The 10,083-nt window shown below is 51.9% G+C and overlaps 1 protein-coding gene across 1 annotated transcript; it reads right to left on the bottom strand.

Moving 5' to 3' along the window:
- Nucleotides 1-130: 130 nt before the first annotated feature.
- On the bottom strand, nucleotides 131-8,402 carry VRK3 (VRK serine/threonine kinase 3). The gene is made up of 12 exons (XM_056503434.1): nucleotides 8,296-8,402; nucleotides 7,879-8,222; nucleotides 6,385-6,437; nucleotides 4,658-4,724; nucleotides 3,912-3,996; nucleotides 3,422-3,524; nucleotides 2,973-3,065; nucleotides 2,653-2,785; nucleotides 1,792-1,912; nucleotides 1,552-1,610; nucleotides 846-995; nucleotides 131-341 (listed from the first exon to the last, which is right to left on the bottom strand). Exons 1-11 carry the CDS (start codon nucleotides 8,400-8,402, stop codon nucleotides 847-849), a joined length of 1,314 nt encoding a protein of 437 aa, XP_056359409.1. The 3' UTR covers nucleotides 131-341; nucleotide 846.
- Nucleotides 8,403-10,083: the final 1,681 nt, after the last annotated feature.

The raw sequence follows: 10,083 nt of genomic DNA, 5'->3' as shown, positions 1-10,083 counted from the left end.
TGAATCTGCCAAATAACCAACAGCAGCCTTGGGTACTCATCCACAAAGTTTATTACAAAACCATGTACTGCTGCTCTTGTTCAAAAGAGATAATAAAATCCCTGATTTAGTTTCCTGGCTCACAGTGGCTCCACTGCAGTTCTCCAGCTACTGCTTCCCCTGATCTGCCATGCAGGAATGTCTTCACATTAACTTGGTACAGCAGCAGCTCAGACTTCAGCACTGGGTCACATTAACATGGGAAGAAAACTTATAAAAACCTCTCTCATTCTAAAACTGGTAAAAGTGAAAATATATCTGGCAAAGGCCTCACTGCAGAAAGCTCTCAACTCAACCTTGATCTGAAAAAAATAAAAGCAGAGAAGGGGAAGATGAATCAGTTTAATTCCTTCCTAGCAAGAGGAAATTATTAGGTGGAGAGCTGGCTCTGTGTTCCTGCTGCTGGATGCAGAGCCTTGGCTGATTCAGCCCTGTACTAAAACCACATCTGGCTCTGTATCAAGCCTCACTCTTGGAGGTGCCTCAGGGCTAAAATAGCACCTGGCCTTGAGAGCCAGTGCCTCAGGGCTGAGGCACTAAAACCAGAACTAGAGGCTGCTTTCTGAGAGAGAAAAGCAAAAAAGGTACAGAGCTTCAGATTTAAAAAAAGAAAAAATTACCAGATGGCCTGGATCTGCATTTCACCCTTATTTTATTCCTTTATGGGCAAGTATTTCCAGAGAAAACACAGCCTGGCTCTGTGTATTACTTGACCAGTCTCACTGGAGAGCTGCCACAGCCCAGCCTGCTCTGTCCTTACCTGCCTGTGGCAGCACAGGGCACAGGCAGCAGGTCCCAGCACTCACCTCAGGGCACCACTCGGACATCCACGGAGTCATAAGCTGAAGATTTCATCTTTTCCAGTGGTTTCCCAAAGAGCTGCCGCAGGGCTGCATAGTCAGGCTTCTCCTCGTACTCCAGTGCCAGCACCTGCTCCAGGTAGCTCTCCAGGGCATCTGCAAAGAAAGGGACTCACATTGGAGCTCACATTGGAGACTCCAGATGCCAAATGGCCATTTCAGGCTGCTTGTTCTGCAGCCAGCTCACCCACTGCCCCACGCAGCTGCAGAGAGGAAAACCAAGCCAAGGCTAAGCCAAAGCTCAATCACAGAATTATACAATAAAAGAGATTCACCAACTGGTTTGGGTTGGAAGGGACCTTGACGCCCATCTCATTCCACCCCTTGAACACTTCATGCATGGTATAGGCACAGCTTCTCTGGGCAACAAAATGGGATGGGGAAGTGACCTCTAGCCCCAGATATTCCATTTCTAAACCCACCAGCACAGCTGTCCCTTCAGCAAGAGATCAAAGCATGGAAAGCAGCCCTTGTTCTTCTTTACAGAAAACAAGGGATTTGTTCCCAGCCTGCCAAACAGTTCATGCAATGCTTGATCACCACCACTATGGGAAGGCACTCTGGACCAGTACCCCAGCACAGAAAGTTCTGGCTTCAGGTACAGTCAATCCTCCATCCCTGAGTCCCATTGCCACTGAGAGCAAGCCCATACCTGGAACGGATCTCTGCCTGAAGCACAGTTGGAGAAGGCATCTCACATCCTTTCTGTACCTGGAATAGTCAGCAGAGTCCTGTCAGGTGAGAAGCAATGGAGCAGGCACCTGAGCACCTGGCTTTAACAATAGACCAAAAAAATCCCCGAAGACTGAATTCAGCTGGCCGTGTTCTAGATGAAGCAGAAGTCACTGCTTACTGCTGAGCATTTCCCAGAAGAATAGATGATTTCTCCTACCTTTCTTTCTGTTCTACCACAGCTTTTACTTTGTCCAGCTCATCAGACCAAGGCAAAATGCCACAGAGCCATTTCAGAAGACAGTAGCCCAGAGATTCCAAGTCACTCCGTCGAGATGGTCCTGATGGGATGCACAAAACATTCACGTGTCACTCATGAAGGGGCAGAAGTAAAGAAATCCAAGAGCTTCATGAGGATGTGTTCTGGGCTATCAATACTCCTGGGAGCTTGTTAACTCACATAATTCAGGAATCATCTCTCAGCCTCTGGAGGAAGATTTCCTGAACACTGAAAGAGCAGTCACATCCCAATCAGAAGGATGGAATTTGGCAGAGGACAGCATTGAGTCCCCATCCCTGGAGGGATTTAGAAGTCACGTAGATGTGGCTCTTGGAAACTTGGGTTAGTGGTGACCTTGGCAGTGTTGGGCTGAATTCAATGATCTTAAAGGTCTTTTCTAACCAAAGTGATTCAATGATTTTAATGCCTTTCCAGTTCTCATTGCTTCAAGGTCAGAGCAGAGCCTGCTGCAAATCTGTTTTGGGCAGGGATCCAGTCTAGCTTGAAACAGATCTGTGCTAAGCCAGCACGAAGGGCCCTGTTTTCTATTCCCCACACGCCTGCAGCAGCCAAGGCTCCAGATGGAGCAGGAACATCCCTGCTGCAATCACTGAGTGACCTGGCAAGTCCCAACACAGCAGCCATCAGGAGGCAGGAGTGAACAGCCCAAACAGGAACCTGGTTCCTGGTGCATGTGAATGCCTGGAAAGCAGCAGTGCCAGCAATGCCAGCAAGGAGCCCCAGCTCCAGGGAGCACCACCACAGGTGCAGCTCCAGCAAGTGTCACAAAGCCAGACCCACCTGTGCCCTTGTGGCTGTCCAGGCTGATGAATTCCATGGTGCCCTCGTGAGGGGTCCTGCTGCCCTCACGCCGAGCCACGTGCTTCCCCCCGGGGCAGTACCGGAATGCGAAGCCATAGCCAGCGAGGGTCACCTGCAGGGCAGCACAGAGCACGCACCTGAGCACAGAACAGCCCCCAGTGCTGCCCCACAGCCCCTGCCTGAGCGCTGCCAGCCTGCTCTGCTGCCCTGCCCGAGGCAGGGACCTGGAGGCTGCCTTGTCCCATGTCACAATCCCACCTCCAGTGCCCCTTCCTGGCAGCACTGCTCCTGCTCCCTACCTGTGTGAGGTCTGCTGGGTTCAAATAGATGTTCTCAGCAGTGATGTCCCCATGCACATACTCATTCTCATGAATGTATTCCAGGCAGTCTAGCTGGGAATAAACATGGGGAGCATATCAGATGCATGCAGGCTCCTGCAGCACCCTGGCTATCACTGAGCTGGATCTTCCCCAGCTCCCTGCAGCCATGTAGAAGAGCACTAAAAACACCATGTCTCACAGCCTTCAAGTTCAAAGGTCAGGTTTTTCTCATTCTTCTTATCCCAAATTTCTTCAAAATGACACAGTGCTCAAAAGATGTTACTAAAATTTACAGCAGGCTTGAAAGATGCTACTTAGAGACCTTACCCCAGCCCCTGGAGCAGCTTTAAAACACCTCTGGGAGATCCAGAAGGAAGTTAATAGTCTTTTCTGAAAAATCTCTTGAGAAGGATTTGTTCTCCACATACCACACGAATTGCAATCTGAAAAGCTGCCTTCTCCCTCAGCAGGTGCAGGCCATCACTCAGGACCGACTGAAGAGATCGCCCCAAGTCAGAGAACACCAAAAACCTGCAGGAGAAAAGACCCTGCAACAGACACTCGTCACATCCATTGGATCCCACTTCAAGATGACCTGGGCAAACACTTCCTTGACTTTTGATAAGAGAAAGCTGTTGCAGACACACAGCCTGAGTTTCCCCTTTGTGTTAAGTGTCAAGGACCAGAATAACGTGTCCCTTTGCCTGAGGGGTAGCAGCAGCAAAAGCAGTAACTTCACCAGCAGCACAAGGACTGAAGGAAACAACGCAGTAAGAGGCAAAGCATTTAACAAATGACAGGAGCAGTGCATAATGTCAGGAGCCCAGGGGACAATGACAGAAGGACTAGCAGACAGCAAGCAGAGGAGAGGGAAAGCCAGAGATGCTCAGATTGAGTCCAAGAGCTCAGTCACCTCACCTGTAGCTGTCTGCATGCAGTCCAAAGCCAACGCAGTTGGGGATGCCCAGCAGTGGCACAGAATGCCACTTCTTCCACTTCTCCACTACAAGAGAAGAGGACAGTGCAGCAAATGCTGCTGAGATGCTCCAGGAGGAAGGAGTCAGGGATGCTCCTCCTCTGAAAGTCTTGGACAGCTGACAGTGGCCTCTCATGCTGACTGTCCCCAGTACTCCAGTCTGATTGTGTCCATTGGCATGTCAATGCATATAGCACTGTAGGGCAAGATTTGAACAGCAAAGATTCTGGGAATACCAGAGCAAGCTATGGCATGGAATTGCTACAGGGCTGGGGAAAGCAAGTGGAGGGGCATTTTTACACTTCTCCCAGAAGTGTAGATTTGACATAAATTCTTCCATCCCTTCTGCTTACATTCTCGGGGCAGCAATGGAGTAATATCAGAGAGCAGCAGATAGAACTACCCATGGAAGAGGGACAGGTGAGCCAAGGTGAGTCAGGCTGCAGGGCTGGACAGCTCCCAGACACATCAAGACAGAGTGAGGAGCACAAGACAGCTGTGCTCATACTGCACTGTCCTACAGCACACAGACTGCTGGGAGAAAGGCATTGACCAAACTCCTCAGCACTCTGGCACTAACCAAGCAGAGGATTAATTTATCCTAGCCTGGCCTTCCAAGAGATTCACATAACTGATGAGAGAGGAATGCCAGTTATCCTTAGTCCCTGCCCTCCCAAGAAGCACCAACCTGTGCCTGCCTTTGCAGCTCGCTGGAAGAAATTCTGTTCATTGTAGATCCTCCCATCTTTGGCATCCTAAAGGGAACAGGGAGGATCATTACTTCAGCCACACACATCCTGCTGGAAAAGGAAACTTGGGTAAGATTACTATAAGACCTTCACTACTCATTTTAAAGAAAGCAAATATCAACTAACAGAGCTGAGAGCAGAGCTAAGCTGTCTTGGTTCCCTATTTAATGCTGCCCCTAACAACCACATAAACTCAGTATCAGCACAGAACAGGAGAGGGGCCATCTCAGGTTGGGCCTTTCCAGCAGCCAATTTACAGCTGTCTGAGGGTTAACAACAGCCAGGCAGTGCAGCCCAGGTGCAGCATGGAGAGAGCTCTGGTCCCACAGCTGATACATTAATGGGAGCCAGAGGTGACCTTAGCCACAGCAGGGATGAGGGCATTTCTACCAACACACAAGTCTCAACAGAGAGCTGTAACATTTATTCTAGCTGTCAGAAAGTGAGACAAGAAAGTCTCTATTAGTAACATTTGAGGTATTGTTGTCTCAAGTGCACATAGTTCACACTCAGTGTGTCTTTATTTGCCTACACACTGTATCTATTCAGCACTAACTCAGGACAGGTGCTATGGTGCAGAAAGCAGCAGTGTTATATTCTACCGGGTTTGATCCAAAACTGGTATCAAAGACAGCTGGAGAACAGCAGGCTGCAGAGAACACAGACCATGTCCCAGAGGGTATTTCACTGCATTTTGCCTGTGAGCCCATGTGGGCCATCAAACCCCAGAGCCAAAATGCTCTCATGCTATATCACACTCCACAGTGCTCAGCAGACCACCAAGCAGTCAAAAGGTCCAAAACAGAGAAGCTGGAAGTGTTGCCTACTGAAGTTATTACAGTTTCCCACCTACTGGTTTTATTTTTATGGCACTTAGCAGATTTTTCTCATCCACACTGTACTCCTTCTCCATCCTTTCATATGTCTCCTCTGACAAAAGGCAGAGGGATTATCTAAGTGCCTTTAAGAGCCCCACAGAGTCACATTGGTCAGTACTGGTCCTCCTACAGACCAGCAACCCCCAAGAGCCACAGGAGACAAGAAAACAGCTTTCAGCTCTTTGTGAGTTACTGAAAATCAACAGACTAAATTTCCATCACAGAACAGCTGTTACTGGAAATAACACATTTCTGGAGAACCTAAGATATTGCCAAAAAATAAAAAAGCTGGAAAGCTGACCTGGAACTCCAACTATAGTTCCTATTTGATTTCAAAGTGTGCTCTGGCTTTACACAGTTTCTCCATGCTGGCTCTCATACAGCCTCAGCACAGCACCAAATCTCAACCTTTCCAGTTTCCCCAGACTTCAGCAGGGTGTGTGCACACCAGCCAGAGAGGAGAAAAGTTGGTCTGACATTCCTGAATCAAGATCTTCACCTCACGTCACCAGGTTCAGTCCTGCAGGTTCCTGAGCCTGGTCAATCAAAGCAGCAGCCTTCTGTGATTAAGGCTTTGGGGTTTTTTTAATCCTCGTATTTTCTTCACACCTTTAGCAGGAAAGCCAATTGAAATCCCAGCACAACACCCTCAGGAGGTCAGATCCATCTCCTAAGTTAGCAGGGGCCTCTATGACCACTCTCTCCAAATTCCTCAGATACTCTCAGCCAAACAGGTCAGGACACAGTACTCTATGCACTATTCCTTACCCAAACAGATCAAAACTCACAAGTTTGAGGGAGTAGCTTTGCTTTTGAGGACAGGTTCCAGATGCTGACTGCGCTGTGGAAGGATGGAAGATGTGGTTACAGGAGCATGGAAAAGAGGTTGTGCATCATTAAATGCAGCCTGTGCAGCTGGATTAACTCATCCTCTGCTTCTTTCCCTTGAGCTTTGCAAAGCAGCCTCTGTGACAGAGCCTTCCTACATCACTACAAAATAATTCTTACCTTGCTTCAGGAGCTCAGCACCCTGACATGCTGTAAGTGCAGCTCTGCTTAAGTCACGGAAGCATCTGGGCATGGCTACATTATGGGGGTCTTTGAGGGGTATGTAAAGAATAGATCATTACTACAACCTCAAAGGCATCCCCAAATTCATTTGCTGTGCACTCCTTCCAGCTCACTCCATGGTTTGACAAGTCTGTAAGGGATGCCAAGCCCCTCTGCTCGGTATGGATGTTAAAGTTGTATATGGCTTCTCTTCTCCAAAAGGATTTGCATCCATGACTTGGCCTCAAGGCAGTTCCTCTTCTCTTGCTCTTAGACCAAGTGCTATTCACAGGTTACCTGCTGCTCACCAGCTAAAACCTTTTTCTATAAAAGCACCCTGCACTACTGATTTTCTTTTTTATCAAATTTTTTTAAAACATAGATGGATGCTCAGACTTTGTTATGCAACAGCTTGAATATTGAAAAAGAAAGCAAACCCAAATATTAAGCAAAACCTAGTGATGGAGAAGATTCCTCCTGGACAGTTTCCAAATTAACAAGAGAGGAGAAGATCAAAAACTCCCCTTTGGATGGTTACAACTAGACTGAAAAGATCAGCACTTACTAAATGGCTGAGAAGCAGCCTATGTGGTGTAGTTGCTTTCTTTGGCCTCAAAACAGGCTGAGAATTGACATTTAGTGGGTATTGACACCACTTACAACACAGGAACTCCTGTACAGAGCCAGCAAATCGTTATTGGACCTAAAAGAACAGAAAGAGGAAGTGTGGCCCCAACAAAGACCATTTCATAATAACAGAGCAGCCTGGCCTCCGCTTCATATTATGCTGGTGGCAGAGTGGCTGACAGGCAGATGCCCAGTGAGGAACGGCTGGAGCCGTGCCAGGGGAAGTTCAGGTTGAGTATCAGGGAAAGGTTCTTCCCCAGAGGGTGTTGGCACTGCCCAGGCTGCCCAGGGAATGGGCACAGCCCCGAGGCTGCCCGAGCTCCAGGAGTGTTTGGGCAGCGCTGCCAGGGATGCACAGGGTGGGGTTGTTGGGGTGTCTGTGCACGGACAGGGGCTGGACTCCAGGGTACTTGTGGATCCCTTCCAGCTCAGAATACCCTATGAATGACAGATCCTGAAGCCTGCGGGTCACTGCCAGCCGGGCGGACACCTTACTATCACCCACTCCGCGGGCTCTGGGGCATTCGGGATGCCCCGACCGCCATCGCCGAACCCAGAGCCGGGGACCCCCGCCGCTCGCCCGCCCGCCCCGGATCCCGCAGTACCTTCGTACACCAGCCCGCAGCCGCCCTGCTCCAGCAGCCGCACCAGCTTCCACCGCAGCCCTGCCTGGTCCGTCAGCACCGTGTCCAACGGGAGCGGCGCGGCCGGACCGGCTCGGGACTTGCGGGGCGAGCGGGGCCCCAGCCGGGCCGCGGCCGCCCGCGGGGAGGGGGAGGCGACGGGGCTGGGGACCGGCGACGGGCTGGGGACCGGCGACGGGCTCGGTGCCGGCGCTGCGGGCTCGATGTGCTCCTCGGGCGGCGCGGGCAGCCTCCCGCCGCAGGCCGGGCAGAAGCGGAACTCGGGCTCCACGGCGAGCCCGCACTGCGGACAGAACCTGTTGCGCCTGCGGACACGGACATCGTCAGAGCCCGCCCGCCGCCTCGCTTCCACCGCCCCGCTCCCGCCGCCCCCAGCACCTTGGGGAGCCGCCGGCCACGTCCGCCCGCGGCCGCTCCGGGGTCTGTGTCCCTGTCCCCGTCCCTGCCCCCGTCCCGCGCCGCCCGCGCACCCTCCGGCCCGACATGGCCCCGCCACAGCACCGGGCCCGGCGCCACCGCGCATGCGCCGCGCCTCGGCCTGCCGGGACAGCGGGGCTGCCATGGAGGAGCGGGGCTGAGGGGACGCGGGGTCTGCAGGGGGGCACCGGGGATCGGAGGGGACACGGGGCTTCTGAGGGGACACCGCGCGTCTGAGGGGACACCGGGGCTGTGAGGGAACACCGGAGATCTGAGGGGATACCGGGGCTGTGAGGGGACACCGCGCTTGTGAGGGGACACCGGGGCTGTCAGGGAGTACTGGGGATTTGAGGGGACTCTGGGGCTGTGACGGAATACTGGGGATCTGAGGAGACACCGCGCTTGTGAGGGGACACCGGGGCTCACGACGGTCCCGCGGCCCGTGGGCCGGGCAGGGACACGGGTGTTCAGACCGCCCCGGTGGGGATCCTGATGGGGGATCCCCTCAGGCTGTACTCTCAGCGCTGCCTTCTGGGGCCGAGTGTTTGTTTTAACATTACTTCATAAAAGACATCAGGAAACTACTCAGAAAGGACCCTGGGACGGCGGAGCAGGCGCTCCCAGGTTAATGAGTGCAGGAGTTAATGTGTGGCACAGGGCTGTGTATTTAGCGTATTCACCTGTGTATCCCATCCCTCGCGTACGTTCTACACCTCAGGCAGGCACCATTTCCATAAAAGACTTATATATGTAGACTTAAACCTTTCCCATCACGAGGCCAGGGTTTGCTTGGGGAAGGTGCCTGGCCCCTGAGTCCCCACAGCAAGGGGTAGCAGAGGGCGGGGGGGGGCAGTAGGGACCTGGTTCTTGCTCCACAGAACATCTCACACATAAAGATGTTTTCCAAAGCCCATCCCAGTGAGCCATGGAGCACCAGCCACTGAGCACAAGCAGGAGCAGAGTGGATCTGGAAGGTGACTGCTCATTGCATGAAGAGCTGAGTAGAGCAGCTGCTCCCACCAGAGCTTAGCGTGAAGCAGGAGTGAGCTCTGTGTGCCAGTGGTGGAAGATGGAGCAGTGCTGGAAGGCAGCATGAAATAACACCTGGGGTATGGACTGAACACACCAGGGGGCTGCAGGGCTTGGAAGAACCATCTCCAGATAGGGTGTCCTGCACAGACGTCATCCTGCCCCAGGCTGGTCACCCCTTCTCAAATGCTCCAAATGCCAGGGCATGTTCCTAACATTCAGTAAGCACACAAAAAGTCCCAGTAAAGTCAGAACTCTGCCAAAAGACTCTGGGAAGCTTGGCATGTTTGAATTGGTTTCTGCAGCCTGTTGCTGGGATTTTTTTGAAGCACCTGGACACTGTCAGGAGTGACAGGGTAGGCTGGAGAGATTCTACCATTCCTGCCCACCATGGCCATCAGGACACTGCGCTCCACAATCCCTCTGTTACTTCCCCTGGCATTGCAGGCAGCAGCAGAACATTGAATTGCTTCACCTCCACTGCCAGCCCCCTGCACAACCACTTTAGTTTCAGCTCTTCTCACATCCCATACAGGTACAGCCCCAATTTATTCGTTAACCAAAACATCTCCTCAGAATTTTGACAGAAAAGAAGCAGCCCTTTATGAGATTTTGTTTGAATTTACCTTAATAGGTGGTGGATGGTGTTTTGTTTCCCCTAATTCCTGAATCAAGGTCTTAGTCCCCAAGCCCTCCACAGTGACCAGTGGCTCAGCTGGG

Source organism: Oenanthe melanoleuca, chromosome 14 (assembly GCF_029582105.1).
Source record: "Oenanthe melanoleuca isolate GR-GAL-2019-014 chromosome 14, OMel1.0, whole genome shotgun sequence".
Lineage (NCBI taxonomy): Eukaryota > Metazoa > Chordata > Aves > Passeriformes > Muscicapidae > Oenanthe > Oenanthe melanoleuca.
Note: the sequence above shows the minus strand (reverse complement) of the source record. Positions and strands in the feature narration are given on the sequence as shown.

What these genes read in the sequence shown, in the direction of transcription:
- VRK3 (XM_056503434.1), bottom strand. Translation starts at nt 8,402, where the DNA reads ATGTCGGGCCGGAGGGTGCGCGGGCGGCGCGGGACGGGGGCAGGGACG. An exon ending in CTGCGGGCTGGTGTACGAAG is followed by an intron (nt 6,438 to 7,878) that starts GTACTGCGGGAT and finishes ATCCTTCCACAG; the next exon opens with CGCAGTCAGCATCTGGAACC. An exon ending in AAAGCTACTCCCTCAAACTT is followed by an intron (nt 4,725 to 6,384) that starts GTGAGTTTTGAT and finishes TGTTCCCTTTAG; the next exon opens with GATGCCAAAGATGGGAGGAT.